Here is an 18,255-nt window from a genome sequence, read left to right on the forward strand (position 1 = left end):
CCCCCCCCCCCCCGCCTGACAGTGCAGGCTGTGCTGCGTGTCTGACAGGAGAAAGCAGATCTGCTGCAGAGCACTTTAAAAGCTCCTTCAGCCTCACCTAGCCACAACACTGACGTTAATTGAGCGTTGATTTTGGGATCCCTTTCACTGACTCGGGAGGATTACCTAACTTTGCTCTCAGGTTCCTGAAAAAAAAGGGGGGAGGGGGTTCTACTAAATAACCTTTGAGGGGGGAAAACTTGCTGGTTACAATTTTATATTAAAAAAAAATCTAATTTCTGCTGCTGAATACTTACAGAAAATCGTGCGTCCGAATGCGTAAAAACGACGAAATATAGTTTTATGGCAGTTCTTCTGCACGTATTTGTGCCTCAAGATGACGAGTTCAAGCTCCGAGTGAAACGCCACAGTCAGCCCATCCAAAGAACACCCTCATGCGGGTGTGCATTTCCATGTGCTGCTCTTATTGGGTCTGGAATTCATCAAAAGACAACAAAGCTCCATTTGGTTCGGGGGTTGGGGAGATTTACGCGCAGCTTAATAGTTTGAAAGTTTGGTCTTCTTGTAGCCTCCGGCTGTAAGACAACAACAAATATCTCCGGGACAACTCTAATAACTAATTGATTGACTGTATTTATTTATTTTTATTTATAGGCTGTTTGGCAAAAACGCTCGTTTTGCATGAACCTAAACACACCGATGATGCAGTTTTAGGGGGGGGAAAGGAGGGGGGACATTAAAACTCATTTGTCATCTAAAAGCAGCTTTAGAGACTACTTCCAGCTCTTTACAGTCTGCCTGTGTTTTTTTCTTTTCCCTGTCAGGAGAATGTTTCCAACTTTCCAAGTGAAAATCTTTGGGATGGATCCCATGGCGGACTACATGCTGCTGATGGACTTCCTGCCTGTGGATGACAAACGTTACAGGTAATTTAAAAAAAATATATAAAGTTTTCAGAAAAAGAAAAAAATATATATTCTAGCCCAGAAGACAGGATTTTAAAACAATGAAAGCTTCACGTTCTGTTTATTTTATTTTTAATTACATTTTTTAACGGAGGACGCTGCGTAAATTTGAGCACCAATGAAATATTTGCAAATCTTATTATTTATAAAGATTGAAATATTTGACCAAACGCGTCCGAAATTATTCATATTTTATTTCCTAAATATATAGAGGGATTCTCCTTTATTTTCAGAGTAGATTCCTACATGCACAGACATTTTTAATATTTTTCCGCGCGTAATTTCTTATCCTCCTCCTCCTCCTGCTCTTCCTCGCGCAGGTATGCTTTCCACAGCTCCTCGTGGCTGGTGGCGGGCAAAGCTGACCCAGCCACGCCGGGCAGGGTCCACTACCACCCGGACTCTCCGGCCAAAGGCGCGCAGTGGATGAAGCAGATCGTCTCCTTCGACAAACTCAAGTTAACCAACAACCTGCTGGATGACAACGGCCACGTGAGTACACCTGAGCCGGGCGCGCGTGGAACAAGAGAGAGAGAGAGAGGGGAGGAGGAGGAGGAGGAGGGAGGGAGGGGGGACGACGACGACAAAACGAGGGCTGTTTGTCCCGGGGCGTATTAAAATGAGAGTCGGTATGCAAATGGTGTTAAAAGAAAGAGGCAGCAGGTCGGAAATATCTGCTCATTTGCGCGCAACACGTGGCAGGTTTGACCCCAAAATTGCAATAGATAAATAATTAAGAATTTAAAAAGCCCAACATAAATATTATCGTTACGCGCCGCGCGTAATGGTGCGTTCCAAAAAAAAAACAAACAAACATTTTACCACTGGAAGCTATTTCTTTCGCAGAATAATGGAATCTTTTTTTATTATTATTAATATTTAGGAGAATTAGCTTAAATGAAGCTGGGTCCATGCAGTCTTTCTTTCGTGTTGCCTTTACAGTCAGGAATCCAACATTTAAACATTTCAGCAAACATCACCGTGCCAGCCAGCACCTGTTTCTCCGCGCAGTTTAACTAACAGGACGGCCACAAGCGATTTAACCTGAACCAGGTTAACCAAAAACAGCTCCTGGGGCTGGGAGCATCAAATAAGCTGGGAGGATTTTTTAGAAAATAAATTAAATTTAAACGCGTTACCTGTTACAAAATATATATTTTTTTAAAACAGCCGCCACAAATGAGTACAAATATTCTAACAGCTGTTGAGGTCGTTATTGTATCCTGATTGAAATCGATTAACAAGCCACGTTTGAGCCTTTAACCAGCTAAAATAGGCGTTTTGTAGGTCTGAGGCTGAAAACGTAGGAAACTACTGACCTAAACGAATTAATTTGTGTTTTATTCTGTTCATTCTGTTACCTGTTAATGTGTTCACTAATCAGCATCTCACTGTCCATTATTATTATTATTATTATTATTATTATTATTATTATTATTATTATTATTATTATTATTATTATTATTAATGTCATGGTTGTTGCTGTTTGCAGATCATCCTGAACTCCATGCACCGCTACCAGCCCCGGTTCCACGTGGTCTACGTGGACCCGCGCAAGGACAGCGAGAAGTACGCGGAGGAGAACTACAAGACGTTCGTGTTCGAGGAGACTCGCTTCACGGCGGTCACAGCCTACCAGAACCACCGGGTGAGCCGCCTGGCCCGAGCCGGAACCGGTGCCGAACCCACGTCTGCGCGCGGCGCGTCCCGTGCCCTAAAACAGAAACCCCTGTGTTTAAAAACAAAACAAATAATAATAATTCAAAAAAAAAAAAAAAAAAACCAGGACGCTGCTTGCTGGGAGGTCGCCACAATACACGCCAAGGCTTTTGAACGCGGAACAGATGGGATTTATTTCTTGGTTTGTTTCTGCAGGCGACGCATCTGAATGCGCAATGCCCGCTGCGCGCCTTTTTGTGCGTAAATTTTTTGTTTGCTCTGTAAGAACAGCAGCAGTTTTCATTTCCCGCGTCTCCTCTGCTCGACCTTACGGTATTTACATTTGTCTCTCTGTGTGTGGCGTCACACATCAGCACATTTATTTATTTATTATTATTTTTAATTTCATCTTAGGACGAGGTCCGCGCAATGAAAAGTCACATTTTTACATTTTATTTTACTGATTTATTGTTAGAGTCTGTGAGTGCAGGGGTTGGTGGTGCTGGGGCTACATTTTTGATCAGGCTGGGCAGAAGATGCCTGCTTGATTCAGCTCAAATCAAATCATTTTTCAAAATAAAATACTTCTAATTAAGCTGGTTTTGTAGGCACTAGAAGTAAAGGTTACTTGTTGGGAGAAACGTCTGATTAAATTAATTTAAAATTCCATTCCAGCTATCCAAATTAAACACCATTCATAATAATAATTATAATAACAATAATATATAGGAGTTCTTTGTGTGTTTTATTAAAGTGCTGAATTAAATCAAAAGCAAAGAATCAAAAGTCTTTGTCCTGAGGCTTATTTCTTCTCTGTTTTGCAGATCACACAGCTGAAGATAGCCAGTAATCCTTTCGCAAAAGGCTTCAGGGACTGCGACCCGGAGGACTGGTGAGCATATATCACTTTTTCATTATTTTTTTTTTTACACTGACATACTCAAACGTGTTTGTAAGATAAATAATAATTTAAAATAAAGAACCTGAGCCAAGCATGTCCGAAAAACAAAGCCACTTGCTTTGTTTCGGTTTGTGCGTCACATCCCGCCACGTTCCACTGGAGTCCGTTCCATGCCGTAACTCGGCGTTTTTCCTTGAAATCACGGCGTATTGTCTAAAAGTCAATCGGCTGCGTTGGTCTGTCGCTGACAAATTGCTCAGCTTTAGAATTGCGGGCGGGGCGGGGGAGTGGCGGCGAGCTCCACCGGGGAGCTTTGAACTGAGCTCCGCCAATTAGGTTTTCTAGAAAGCGGCGACCGCGCTGTGACCGCGAGGAAGTTTCCATTATCGCAGAGAGCAGCTCGGTCGCTGTCGCGCGTTCGACGTAATGTACGTCTGCCATTCTCAGAGTTGTGCAAAATGCTGCTTTCATGCGGCGCTGTAGGGTTTGTCACTCCGTGGTACACCTTGACGTTCATTAACTGTGACTCCAATCTTCCTCCTCCAGGCCCAGGAATCACAGGCCAGGCTCTCTGCCAATCATGAGTGCTTTCGCCAGGACGAGAAACCCAATGTCATCTCCTCCGCAGCAAAACGGCACCGAGAAAGGTCTGTTTGATTTCAAAACTTCTGCCTGGTCTTCAACACCGAGCGAGGCCTTTTAAAAGCAGGGGTGTGTGTGTCTTTTCTTCTTTTCTCCTTTTCTTCTGTCACTTGTTGGAATAGTTGGTTTCTTTTTCTTCTCCTCCCCCCCCCCACTTCCTGTCCTCGGCTGAAGTGCAGCAGTGCATGTTTGATGATGGCTTTTAATTAAACATAAGGCAGGAGTCAGTCAATGTCGTCCTTCTCTTCGAACAGAAGGAGGTCCTTATGCTGTCGTACAACAGCTTGGACCATGATGTGTTTGTTGTTTTCATGAGAATACACTGAATGATTCCATCCCGAGAGTTTTATTTGGGCTTCAACATGATAAATATCATACCATCAGAGGTTTCTACTATATGTGCTATATTTGTTTTATTTAAAACAGACAGTTAAAAGCTTTGTTTTCCTGTTTCCAAAAAAAAAGAAAAAGAATGTTTTCATTTGTTCACACAGGTAATGCAGCTAATTTAGTGGGACTGAGAAGTTACAAACGTTACAAACGTTGTGTAGAATCACTGTCCACAAGTACGCAGCCGGCCCCACTAACGTTTCTCCTGTTGACACGTTCACAGAGGACAGCCGGCGGGAGTACGAGGGCGACCCCAGCGGCACACCCATGCACGCGGACCCGGCTCACCAGCTGATGTCCCGCGTCCTCAGTCCAGCTCTGCCCGTCCCGGGGGGCCTCCACGCGGTCCCGCTCACGGGCGGCCGGCCCAGTCCGCCGCACGACCTGCGGCCCGAGCCCCACCCCCTACCCCCGGACACCCTGCACCACCACCCCTACAAGTACCCCACGGCCTACGAACACTACTTGGGAGCCAAGACCAGGCCGTCGCCGTACCCCTTGCCGAGCATCAGAGGACACACGTACCACCACCACATGAATCCGGCCACAACCAACATGTACTCGGCCACCAGCGGCCCCTCTAACTACGACTACGGGCCCAGATAATGACCGCTTCCCGTCAGGGCGAGGGGGGCGAGGACGGAGGGGGGTTAACGGCACGCCGCACTGCGGGAACCAGAACAGGAACGGAACCAGCAGCTCTTTCTTCTGGTGGCTCGACCACAGACTGAACCTCCTCCCTCCCTGCCGGATAAGTCCTGCCATATTTATTTAAGGAAAATGCACCTGTCGTGTCAGCCCTCGAGCAGGACCGCTTTGACCTTTGAACTCAAACGGCGACAGCTCTACGCGTCGGCGCTCCCGACCCGAGCGGCGAGGACACAGAACCCGGCAAGCAGAGGGAAACAGGAGGCGTGTACTCGACATGGGGGGGAGACTTTAGATCACAGACTGGAATTATTTTTTGTTTTGTTTTGTTTTGTTTTGTTTTGTTTTGTTTTGTTTTGTTTTGTTTTGTTTTGTTTTGTTTTGTTTTGTTTTTGTTTGTTTTTTCCATGCACTTTTTTTGACTTTTGCCTTGTTTTTATTGCTTTCAGAAAAAAAAGCCATACGTTTTATATATATATATAAATATATATATCCCCATCAAACCTTGTAGGTAGACGAGATGTTTGCATGTTGAGCTCATCAGAGAGGATGTTGACGCACGTCGAAATGTTTTAGCTCGAGGAGGAGAAAAATGCAACCAACCAAAAAAAAAATAATTCAAGTTTTGGATATTATTCGAACATCTTGAGCCGCTCTGAGAAGCTTGTACCATGGCACTGACTTGCAGTAACTCTGAGTAAATAAATGAAGCAGAATGACTCCTTCTGTACCTGTAAAATAAACATTAAATTCTTGTAATTCATTTGAAGACAAAAGAGAAAGGGTCTCCATGCAAATCTTCCACTCGCAGGCCGGTCTGTTAAAGGGGGGAGGGGGGGTTGAAACAAAAAAATCCAACAGCTTTACCTCTCTGATAACACTGTTCAGCTCCGGACTTGTCCCGTCGGAAAACGTTGACTTGTCCACTGTTCCTGCAGAGTCAAATGCTGAGATCTGCACCTGGTTTTAGGGAAAAACACACACACACACTTTTCCTCACATTAGCCTTATAGAAACTCCACTACAGTACATGAGGTCAGCACATTGCAGATTGCACTTTAGTTTTGGTGTCAAATCCAATCATTTTTAGACACCATGTTTTTGTTGTTTTGTTTTGAGGTGGGGTAAATAAACTATAATATAAACGTTTCCCCAGGAATTATGACGTTTCATGGCACTTTTATTTACCGTTTCCCCTAAAAGGATATCACTGCTCATCTTTAATGGGACAGTGGGTGATATTTTAAGAATGTGCCCCCCCCCCCCCCCCCACACACACACACACACACACCACCACCACCATCAGCGTCCACATCCAGCTCTCTCCCCTCTGAAGTCCTACGAGGAATGCTTTGTTGTCAAGGTTATTCTTGACGGGAGAAAAATTCTGCTCTGGGATTTGGGGCTGTCAGGAAACAAAAGAAGAACGTAACCTAATGGCTCAGCTCAGTAACTTTGCGTTGTTCTCCTGGAGCTGAAAATGGGGGGGAAAGCTGCTCGGGGTGGGGTGACCTCTGACTGTTAAATGGCTTGCTTCAGTGTCAGAGGTTAAATAACGCTTTAACTCATTTTTACACCAGCTACTTAGTTTTAATCCTCTTTTTAAAATGTATTTACTTGGGTATAATGAATAAAATTTTATTGCTATTATTATTATCATTATTATTACTATAACAAAGGCATTTTATAAAGTCAAAAACAGGATGTAGTGAAGTGTAACTTAAAACTAGCTTAACAAATTTATAGCCTAAATGCTAGCTTGTAACATACTGTATGTTCTTTATTTTATTTATTTTTGTTCAAATATGTAGCCTAATTTAAAGATAGCCACTGCCTAAATGTTATCTAGGAGGCAGTTTTTATTTGTTTGTTTTGTATTAATAGTTAGCCTAATTTGAAGCTAGCTTCACAGGTTTATGCTAAAGCCTAAATGTTAGCTTGTAGGCTATGGTTTTATTTATTTGTTAGTTTGTTTTGTACAAATAAGGAGCCTCATTTATTGTAGTTTGACAGATTTATAGCCTGCTATCTTGCCTAAATGCTAACTTGTAAAATGTATTTTTGTTCGAATATCTAGCCTAATTTAAAGCTAGCTTGAACAGGTTTAATGCTAGCTGCTGCCTAAATGTTAGCTTTAGGCTGTTTTTATTGATTTGTTTTGTACAAATAATTAGCCCAATTTAAAGGTAGCTCCACAAGTTTATGCTATAGCCTAAATGTTCATTTGTAGGATGTTTTTAGTTGTTTTGTTTTTACTAAATTCAGTCATCCATCTAAAAAATGAGTCTACATAATTTTAAAAGGCGTTAAGTCTCTAACTTTAGAAACAATGAGGCATTTTTAAAGCGCTGTTAGGCTTAGATAATGCAATTTAATTACTTAAATACTTCTCTTTCTGTCACCCTAATTAAAAAATAACGTAATTATTATTAGAAATGTAATATTGTATTGTCAGCTAAAAGGGCGAATTTCAGAGTAACGCTCTCAGTCCCCATCTCTCTGGTCGGACAGCGGCGCTCCGGAAGCCGGCCGACACGAGCCGACGGCCGGCGGCGGGGTGCTGAGATCCCGCGAGACGATACCGGGTTTGGGCCTGGCGGAGCTTCAGAGGCGCGCGGCGAGAAAGGCCCCGATGTGGACTAATTATAGGCCTTATAATACAGAGGACGCATCAACGGGAACGCCGGCGCAAGCTGTATTCAGCAAAAATGAAGATAACACATGTCTGTGGAGGGAAGGAAAATGTATAAATAATTCGGAGTTTAGTGGTCAGTCCTCAGCAGCAGCTCCAATATTACTACAGTTTATATGATATATTATATGTTTAAGACAAAAAAAATAAACCAAGTGTAAACATGGTAACACCTTTCATTACTTCCCATTATGAGCAACATAGCAACTTTAAAGAAATCCATCCAAAGTCATATCTCTAGTTATTATTATAGATCACATTAACTGTGCCTTGACAATCAGTATTGTAGTACATTTATACTTTGATATATTTAATTATGCCTGATGAGCATGTTTTTATACACAGCCTAAACTGTAAGATGTGTAAAAGTACTATATATGGGAAAAAACAAAAAGGCAAGACATATTATCAAGTATTCTTAAAGCACTATATGTAGCCAGAATTATAATAGAGCGTCTCAAAATGTTTTTAGTATTTCTGCACACTGACTAAATGTGCTGGAAGTAGGTTAGATTTAATAATAATAATAGTGGTTCGTCATTATATTAAACCACAGATGCAAGACAAGAAAAATCTTTGCTCTCTGAAACAAAAAACAGTCATGGATATGGTGAATTATTACAGGTTAAAGTCCTGATTTTCAGCACTAAATTGGGGAAATTGCGCCTGCTGGAGAAAATATAATGAACTGCACATTTTGGGTCAGCTAAATATGATTAGCATTGGCCCTCCAGTAAAGATTCATACAACCTACACGTACTGTAGTTTTGTAGCTATGAATGTAAACCCTGCCATGCTTTCAGTAGATAAAGGGGAAAAAAATCATTTTAATATTTCAATCGTGCAGGTTGTAAAAGGCCAAACTGCTACGCCCACTTACACTGCACCAGAGTTAATGTGCCCAGACGACTGCTGCTCCAGATTTAAAAAAAAAAAAAAAAGGTGCCAGGGCTTGCCTGCGAAGTATGAAAAAGAAGAGGACGGATGATAATGAGACTCATCTGGATCATGTGTTTTGACAGGCCTATCACAGATCTGATGCCGCCGCGTCAGCCCAGTGCGTTTCTCTGCTGCAGCATCCGGGGGCAGGTAAGAAAAACAAACCAGGTAAACCAGCCACCATCCTGAAATGCAGGTCACCCCCCCCCCACACACACACACACATTCCCACCACTGTTCACCACATGGTTTAGCGAACAAAAGGTTGTTTCTTTTCATGGAACATAAAAACGGACTTGCCACCAAAAAAAAACAAGGACCTCAACACATTTTTAAAAAAATATGTATATTTTCTGATAAATTTTCCATCCATTTACAATGTTTAAAACAATCAGCCGGAGCGTGCAAGGACACCCATGAACCCAACTGGAGCTTTAAGGAGAGACACCGTGGACTACACACACTCGCAGACTGGTGCAGCCTACCGGATTATGTCCCATCCCAAAGCCGAACTGACCTCTGACCCCAAAGGCCAGGGAAGACACACGTTTGGCGATAAGTGAAGCACAGGTCCCATTGTGCAGAGAGCCTCCCTGTCCATTTATTGACTTCCTAAACGATCCATTATGAAGTGATTTATGAGGTGCGCCGCCACCCCACCGGACTCTTCTGAGGCCGGTGAGTTGCTGTCCACTCCATTCAGAGGACATCTGCAGCGATGGAGCCAGTATTTGATTTATCAGAGAATGGACGGAAGCTGGCCTACATCACCTCTGTTTGTTCAAAGCCAACAGGAGGGGTGGGGAAGCCATTATGAATGCAAGATGTCACCACAGACAAAAGGTATAAATGGACTCCTGCAGGGATCGTGGTAAACAAACCGCTATAGAAGGCTACCATTTATAGAAATGGACAAAAAAAATGCTCTTTTTTTGTATTTCTTTAAGGGTTTGAACAAGTTTCCAAGTTTCTAAGACGAGCGAGTTTTGCTAAAACAAACAAGCTTTAAAAAAAAGGAAAAAAAATTTGCAATGACTTTTTTTTTTTTTTTCCTAAGGAAGCACAGGAAAGCAGCTTGTCTCGCAAATGACCTCTTCTCTCCTCTGTTCCCTAATGACTCCTCACGGTTTGCGCCTTTGATTTCTCGGGGCCCTTCCTGCGCTCCACAACGAGCGTTGGTCCCAGGAGACCGAGCCGTTGTGAAGCAGGACATCAGGTGTTTGAAACTCTGAGCGCGGTGCTGTAACGTATGAGCTCCCATGCTGCTCATCGACTCTGATATTAAACAGAGAACAGGAAAACAAAACAACTCATTATCTCCTGATTTTTTGAAAACAAATATTCCCCCCCCACCACCAAAAAAGACATCTGTATTCGACCCTACAATTGGGAAGGAAATTTAAACGGAACAATCCTCAGCTTGACAGATCAGTCATTTCATTGTGCTTCTCTCGCTTCCTTCTCAAATGAATTGATCAACAAAAGGAAATCCGTCCACCGGGCAGATTATGCTGACCCGCTACCTAACTAATGATCAGCACATCCCTTAAATCAACACCCCTGTGGTTTTCTTGCCCCCCCCTGCCGTGATTAACCTTGTTTGACAAATACAGCCCGGGTCAGGCCGGAGGGCCCGCGCGTCGAGCTGAAAGCTGCTAGAAAAACAAGGCGAGATTACGTAGCCGCTCAGGTGTGTCGTATACCTCAAATTCAGGACCGCTGGAGCAAAACGCCCATCAGATAAGTCAACACGATCGCGTAGCTGCAGAGCATCGCACCAGGCTTCAGCAAACAGCGGGCTGAAGAAGTCAGCTAATTGTCCGAGGGCAGATTTAACAGGTTATACTGAGACGCAACAATAAAAGTGTTAAACTGCAGCGTGAGGAAATAAGTTGAACGGAAGGAAGTCTTCTATGCAGACAGATCTGTTGGTACCCTCACAGCTCATTGAAATAAAAGCTTCATTTTTGTAAAAAGTTATTCAGTTAAAAGACATTCTCTAATATATATCTGCATGTCTTTAGTATGTGATGGGGTAAACAAGAAAGGTAAAATAATGATTTGTTTATTTTACCAATTTTTGCAAAGATAGTACAGCCAGATTTGTTGGAGACGATTAATTGTTGCAATGTAGTCATGTTTCAAATGAAGTGTTTGGCCTTAATTAGTATCTCAGCTGCCTTCACGCTTTTCATCAGCCGTTCAGCCTATTGAAAGGGAACAAACAGCCACAGGGTAGTTTGGTATCATTGTGTTCTCCACACTGAACATGGAGCAGAGAAAACAAAGGTGAGAGCTGTCTGAGGAGCTCAGAAAGAAGACTACAGGTATCATGTTTAAGGTAAAGGCTACAAGACCAACTTCATCAGCTTCATGACCCTCTGACCACAATCGCCAATATTCCTCAAGTATAAAGTTCATTGGACCTTAGCCAACCTTACAGGACGTGAACGCAAGAGGAAATGCAACCCCATGATCAGACGGACAGCGCAGATGGTTTATTACGAGCCAGGTTCCAAGGTGGAGGTACATCACTTTCTGATCACACCATCCATCACATTTTGAATCATAACGGGCTCCATGGACGAAGACCCAGGAGGGCTCCGCTGTTGACAGGAAAACACAAAAACACCACACAGGAATTCACCAAAACGTATTCTGACAAGTCCCAAAGTTTCTGGGACCGATGAGAAAAAACTGGAGCTTTACGGCTTCGGTCACAGTTGCGTTTGTTTCCTTATTGCATTAGGGTGCCAACGAATTTGTCTGCGTCTGCATAACTCCTTTTCGCTAAGACGCGTTGTCAAGTGGCGAAAAAATAAAAACGCAATCCGCTGCAAGCAGTTTCATTCTGACACAAAAACGTAAAATGCTGAACGCGTCGAGAAATACGAACATAACAAACAGCTGTAAAACCTGAGCAGAAAGATCATTTCTGACCCCGAATTATTGGCCAATTCTCGACATCCGTTTTATATTATTCAGAATGAGACAAGCTGTTCTCTGACTGAAGTGCATAGGAGAGCCAGACTGGGTCAGATGATTAAAAGTCCCAGAGCTCAGAGCCTTTCAGCCTGTCTCCGCTGCCTCGTTGTATATCGACCACAGACTGACGCGCTGGTCTTTGGATCCAGCAGCCAACAGTCGTCGCCTGGGGTCCTGATGGTCTGAGAAGGCCACGCTGAGCACCATGTCAGTGTGGTACTGAAGAACCGCCAGCGGCCGCAGCTTCTTCCAGCCGAATATCCGCACTCTGTGGTCCCAGCCCGCGGATGCCAGAAGTCGACCGTCCTCCCTGATGCGCAGCTGGGAAACTCCAGGGTTGACCAGCATCACGCCGTCCTGGAGCTGTAAAAACCACACAAACCGAGACTTAAAATAAAAAAACTGCTCGCTTGAATGAAACAAATGATCAAGAACACTTTTTTAAAAAAGTTATCATAACTGTCTGAGAAATGTAACCCCACCCCCCCCCCAAAAAAAATCATATTACTCCAACAAAAGCATAACAATTAAGGGCCGAGAAAACCCATAAAAACAGGTCGATAAGTTCGCAGAGTCCCTTCACTCCAGGAAAATGTGGCCAACACTAACATGCGCGCAGAGATGCTATCAGCTGATCTGATGACTGAGGTCCAAATGTGAGGCAGGAGGGTCTGTTAAACCTGGCAGTAAACTCCTGGGACTCAATCATCGGCCGTAAAACATTACGGCACGAGAGCTGCGAGTAAATCTCTCCGACGGCCCGTTATTTGCTTTAGAGTTAGCACGAGGAGGAACCGGGTTACCTGTGTCACAGCTTGCTAAAAAAAAAAAAAAAAAGAGAAAGAAAGACCATCTTGGTGAAATACTTGTTTGCAGACACCGTGTTGCTTCATGCGTCTCTGATAAATTACTTTCACGCTGAAAGGTTTGGTCAGCGGGCGAAGGGTTTTGATAAATACGCCGCTGTGACGTCCTGCCTGCTAAAGATTAGCCACAGCTCCCCCCTCCCCCCCACTCCCTGTGATCTACAGTGTCCCAAGGACTGTATCAATCTCTCTAAAGGGGCAACATTCTGACATATTATAACGAATGGCGGCTAAGATCACTATCCTAAGGGCCCGCGGAGGTGGGCATTCCGGGGGGAGCGAACGTGCTCCTCCTGCGGGGGTGAGCTGGACGGGACGCCAACATCTGGATATGGGAGCTGAAATCGAACTGGACAGCGTAAAATTTGACTTCATAAGCTTGTGTCTGCGGAGACTAATGGCCCGGGACTGGGAGGAGATGTTGGGAGAATTTATCTGCTCGCTCCTGTTCTGGGCAGGACCGGGCCACGGCGCTGCATGTGGAAGATATAAGCCAGGTACTCGGAGCCCAAGTGAATAAGGTGGAATGCAGCGGGAGGAGGAGTGCCATTGATCATAACTAAGAGAAAGCAAGGCTCGGGACAGGCAATAGGGAGATTTCCCCCGTTTTTGTTCTTTGTTGTGATTCAAACTATCATTTTTTTTTGTTTTTTTTTACATCCACGGTGTGAAACCACGTGTGCCCGCTTCGACCCAAACAAGCCAGATAAACAGATCCAAAGGAACCTCGGAGGTTAAAGATTACTTGGAGCGTTGGTATTACCTCAAGTACTTGGTATGCCCCTACCTCTCTCCATCTGGTCTGCATTAGAGGCCTGATAATGATGGGTTTAAGTGTCTGTTTTTGTTTGTTTTGCTTCCCATAGTTTGTGTCAGGAAAAGGCATTTGTTTCATTTAAGGGTCAGTTGCGAGCAGTAAGCGGCTAATGATTGCAATAATGGTCATTCAGCAAGCCTGCCCCGCATAATTGTTTTTACTTTCCGTCTGAGAAAGTGGATAGAAGAAGAAGGAAGAAAAAAAAAAAAAAAGCTTGTCCTGTGCAATCATTTAAAATAAGAGACGCTGGTTCCTGGGCGGACACTGGTCAGCATTTATCCCGCGGTTTCTTGCAGCTCTATCGGTCACTTCATGCCGGGATTTTTGAATAAACACAAAAAGTGAGAATCAATTCATGCATTAGAGTTAACTCTATGTAAGAGAAACTAAAAATCCTTCTAAGCACAACAACAACAATGGTAGATAGATTATTAGGTGAATATTTAAAGCTGTTTACATGATTTTCTGTTTATTTTAACAGAATGATGAATCAGTTGTGAATCAAATAATGACTTCTTCATTTGTGCAGACAAACTCAAATCACAGTCCAGCATTATTGTTTTTAATCATATAAGGTTAAACTAAACGTCCAGCACAATAAATGCATTTATTTAAATTCTTTAAATGGAATATTTGTGTTGGGACAACCGGTTTCTTTGCTTTTAAAGCCGTTTCTGTTCTGTCACGGTACAGAAACGGTGGATCTAAAACCAGCAACATTCTGTTTCAATTAACGTATTTCCAATGTGAATATTGGCTTCTTTTACTCAATTTCAGCTCTGAATTAGAAAACTTTTTGTGTTAGGGTCACTCAAAAGAGAAAAGAGTTAAGAAGAAAGTGTAAAATGTTATCATAAAAGCTGAAATGTCGAGAAAAACGCAAAACAGCGTTCCCAGAACAAAGTCAAAATAGTGAAAATAAAATTATTTTGAGATTAAAAGGGGGATCAAAAACCAAATCATTGGTATAAGGACCGAGAATAGCCATAGAGTTTATATTTTAAATATTATAGTCCAGAATGGGTTTTAATTTTAAAGATATTCTTTTAGGACACGCATCAAAAATAAGGTCTGGAGCCGTACTGCAGCCTGTAAATAAGTTATCAGGCTGCAGTACGAGTTTCAATGGAGAGAAATAATAATAATGTTATTATATTTTCATAAGCTTCAGATAATTTGAAGGAAACACTTTGTGTTTGTTTGAGACTCTTATTGTGAAGGGTCGAAGGATTGTCCTGGGATTGCAGGAGCGCACCTCAGACTGGTTCAAAAATAACGGATGTTTTTTAAAACTTTTTAACCCAGTAAAGTGCCCCCATAACTGCTGGCTACAAAAATATTAAAACAAGGAAGAAATACAGTCGGGTTTGGGAGCACAGCGGGCTTCACTTCACTTTTATTTCTTGACTTTACAACTTTATTCTCGAAGCTTGGAAACGAACGAAAAATCTTCCTCCTCAATTCTTTCCGTCACAAATTGTTATCCAGAGGCTTTATTTGAATAAACTAAATGACTAAAATAGAAAATTAAAGGATACTGGCAATGATTGTTGACGCTTATGAAATATTTAGTTTCCTGCTTCTCTGGCCGCTGAGCCTTGCCACAGCTGAGTCAATGTTTTGAAAAAGCGCAGCGGATTTAAAGCAATGCCTTACACCAGGTTTCAATCAGTAAGAAAATCCTAAATTAGGAAATGAATATGATTTTTTTTTTTAACACACCATTATTCCCCGTATTGCTGACTGATTGTGCCACAAAATGTTTTCCTTTTTGGGAGGGGAGGAAGAGCTCCTTCCCTTCTTTGTTGCACCAAGCTGACATACTAAAGATTTTTGGTCGTAAACGTCAGCTTTCTGAGCTGTCATGATGGTACCACTTCAAACTCAGCAGCTGGGTCCATGAGCCTTTTCAGTTTCCTCTTCTGAAGCAGCATGGGAGCCTCCACTTGGCAGGTTTCAGTCATGCTCTGCTCCACTCTTCTTACCCTTCCACAGTCTTGGCACAAGTCTTGTTGTTCGTGCCGATCCACTGAAACATCCCGTCATCGCGCGCTCACTTGAGCCTAGCGGCCGCGAGGCTTTTCACAGGTATTCCGGACACGCCCTGTCCCAGGATCGCACTCAGCGGCGGGGAGATTACAGCCTTTTGTCGCCTTGTCTGTTAAGAGCTCCGACTCCGGCTGACGCGACGGGGATGTGTCAAACAGGTGAGCGGTCCCATTCAGGAGAAAAGAAGAAAAGCGGGTGAGTTTTTATAAAAGTACTTCCAAATAACCCGAGTTCTAAGCAGACTTAGGATAAACCGGGTGTACGAACTAGCTGACCAGTTTAGTTTTATCTGGACAAATAACCATGCAGGTGGCTTCGGAGAGGGGAGAAGACCACGAGCAGGACTTCCACCTGTAGGGAACTGTCATCAGAAATAGCTTGCTGTCAGCCACGCTTGACTTGCACGGCTAATCTTCCTCTGTCGATACCCGCTTTCCCTTTCTGCAGGCCACAGCCTCCGCCTCGTCCCTCTCCGGAAGGAACCCATCACCGCACTTGTCAATGCGTCCGAAGGGCCGCCCCACCCGAACGTATGCCTGCCGCCGCTTAACAGCTTGTAAAGCCCGGCACCCCGCGCCCTCGCCCTCCAAAAGGAAAAAAAAAACGCACGCCGGGAGGAAAGCAGGAGAGCGGCGGCGCTGAAGATGATGCCTCGTTACTGTGAAGCAGCCCGGGCCAGCGGGGTCACGGCAGCAGATAAAAGCCTCGCGGAGACATGTGTAATACATTAAGCTCCATTCCTGCGGCTATCTGTCTTTATCTGGCCTCGATAAGCTCCCCCTCGCAGCCCCTCGGCTTCATTAAATCATAACTGCGCTGTGTTGTGTCATATTCAGTTTCCCCTCAATTTAACAAAAACTATCCATCTGCCCTGCCAGCCCGTTCCACTGCACTGAACTGTAGCGCGGGGATAATTTGTGGGAAGTGGGGTGCTGTGGCACTTACAGTCTCCTCAGTCTTTATTGCAGCCTCCCACTGTGAACTACTGTTCCCCTTACAGCAGATGTGTTTTTTGTTTGGCTTAGGGGCCTCCAAGGTTTTGATATTTTTATTACCTCTCACAGGTCGTCCGTCAGAAGCCGAGGCCCCGAGTCTGCCACCCGGCCGCACAAAAATACTTTTGTGGGAAGAACCGAGGATAGCTGTCTGGACGTCACACTGAGCTGCACTTCGGAATAATTTAGAAGCCCCCACTGGATCCTTTCCCCTCTCCTTGTGCTTTTTCCCTGTCATCCTCCTCCTGGATTACACGCTGAATCAATATTTTGTTGCTCGAGCAAAAAAAAAAAAACCCAGAATACCCACGCTCCTCCTGTTTACGGCACACTGAATGAGATCCTCTGTCGTGTTTGCCTGGACGCAAAATAATTCGGGGTGAGAAAATGGAACTCTGCAAATATTTCTAATTCAAGCATTCATTTGTAAAAAAAATAAAAATAAAAAATCCCTGGAAAGAATAATACCCCTTCACTATGCTGGAGTGTACTATATCAGCTGAAGGTTCCTCTTGGCTCTGATTCATGAGGGCTGGCTGAAAAATGGGAGCGTTCCCTTTTGCTCATGAAATCAAGAGAAAATAGAGCTTCAAATGAGGCATTAAGTCTCTGAAGCATTGGCTGTTGTGTAAAATGAATTATGGAGCGAGGCTGATCTTGAAGTGTGGCAGGAGCTGCAGCGTATAGGAAGACTTGGAAAGTGCAGATGTCTGGAAGAAACCGTACCGTATGCACCGGTTTCCTGTTTGTTGTGGTTCTAATGTCTTTGCTCGTGTCTGCCTGTTACCAGGATATCTCGTGGAGCGCTGGGTACGTTCGAATAAAACTCGCAGAAGGTAATCATTGGGTGTACATCTACAGCTGAAGTCAACCCAATTCAAGATGGCCGCCACAGCTCAACATAACCAGTACAAAAAAAGGCTATAACTTTGAGCCCGTTGAGCTCAAATTTGGCGTGGTCGTAGCTGAGAGTTATCCACAACACGTACTCCGAGCGTGACTGTGCGTTATGCTATTTTCAAGGTTTGACCAAAAAGGCTACAACTAAGATTGTCTTAGTCTAAGACTCTGGCGTGAAAGGCGGCGAGCGATAAGTATTCCCTTAAGGAATGGTTGGCCTTTCATTTAAGGCAATTATAGTCAGAAGGAATGTTATGGTAAACTGAAAATTAAATGAAAAGTAAAGGTGTAATTTCCCTTTTAATACTGTAAAAAAACAACAACAAAAAAATCTTTTCTAAAAGCTAATTACTGGTATTTTTCACAGTATAAACAAGGTCTGTTGTGTCTGTGTGCATGTGGGTGGTTTGACTCTGGAGTGACAGCTCCAGTCTGGCCCTTGGCCCCTCGTCCTGCCAACACTGTGTAACCAGCAGCTGATTTATGGCCCCTGGAGCCCCGCTGAGCCTCTTCCTCCTTGGCCCCTAATGTTTTCCGAGCGAGTCTGGTGAAAACCAACACCCCTCGTCTCCCATCTCCCCTATTAGCTTTTATTTTATTTCTTGGGATTTAGTTTAGTGTGCAACAATCAGCTGGCAGGTAGGGATGCTCAGGACTTAGAACACCGAGACTTGTGTCACCATCATGTTTGTGTGGCGGCTTGAACAAACGTATACATACATGACAGTTTCTATTAGCTTTTAAACAGAAAATATGAAATATTAGGGAAAGAAAATACAAACTTGTTACACTTGGACAGGAAAAATT

At 43.6% G+C, this 18,255-nt stretch overlaps 2 protein-coding genes and 1 long non-coding RNA gene across 7 annotated transcripts in view; 2 read left to right on the forward strand and 1 right to left on the reverse strand.

Annotated features, from left to right (window-relative positions):
* Nucleotides 1-6,354, forward strand: part of tbx1 (T-box transcription factor 1) — an 8,179-nt gene extending 1,825 nt beyond the window's left edge. Inside the window, exons 3-8 of one of the 2 annotated variants that reach the window (XM_017414491.3) lie at nt 825-926; nt 1,286-1,457; nt 2,458-2,613; nt 3,449-3,516; nt 4,072-4,172; nt 4,781-5,163. In XM_017414491.3, coding sequence (XP_017269980.1) covers nt 825-926; nt 1,286-1,457; nt 2,458-2,613; nt 3,449-3,516; nt 4,072-4,172; nt 4,781-5,163 — 982 coding nt within the window. Of the gene's footprint in view, nt 1-824; nt 927-1,285; nt 1,458-2,457; nt 2,614-3,448; nt 3,517-4,071; nt 4,173-4,780 lie in introns of both variants that reach the window. The other variant, XM_017414490.3, reaches the window with a different exon arrangement.
* A 2,809-nt stretch (nt 6,355-9,163) lies between these two features.
* Nucleotides 9,164-18,255, reverse strand: part of gnb1l (guanine nucleotide binding protein (G protein), beta polypeptide 1-like) — a 30,610-nt gene continuing 21,518 nt past the window's right edge. For all 4 annotated transcript variants that reach the window (XM_017414542.3, XM_025005610.2, XM_037977030.1 and 1 more), the window contains exon 7: nt 9,164-12,184. In XM_017414542.3, coding sequence (XP_017270031.1) covers nt 11,906-12,184 — 279 coding nt within the window. In that variant the 3' untranslated portion in view covers nt 9,164-11,905. The remainder of the gene's footprint in view (nt 12,185-18,255) is intronic.
* Nucleotides 15,633-16,983, forward strand: LOC119617283. The gene is made up of 3 exons (XR_005233510.1): nt 15,633-15,748; nt 16,001-16,272; nt 16,618-16,983. It is a non-coding gene; the product is annotated as an uncharacterized LOC119617283 (long non-coding RNA).

Source organism: Kryptolebias marmoratus, linkage group LG1, assembly GCF_001649575.2.
Source record: "Kryptolebias marmoratus isolate JLee-2015 linkage group LG1, ASM164957v2, whole genome shotgun sequence".
NCBI lineage: Eukaryota > Metazoa > Chordata > Actinopteri > Cyprinodontiformes > Rivulidae > Kryptolebias > Kryptolebias marmoratus.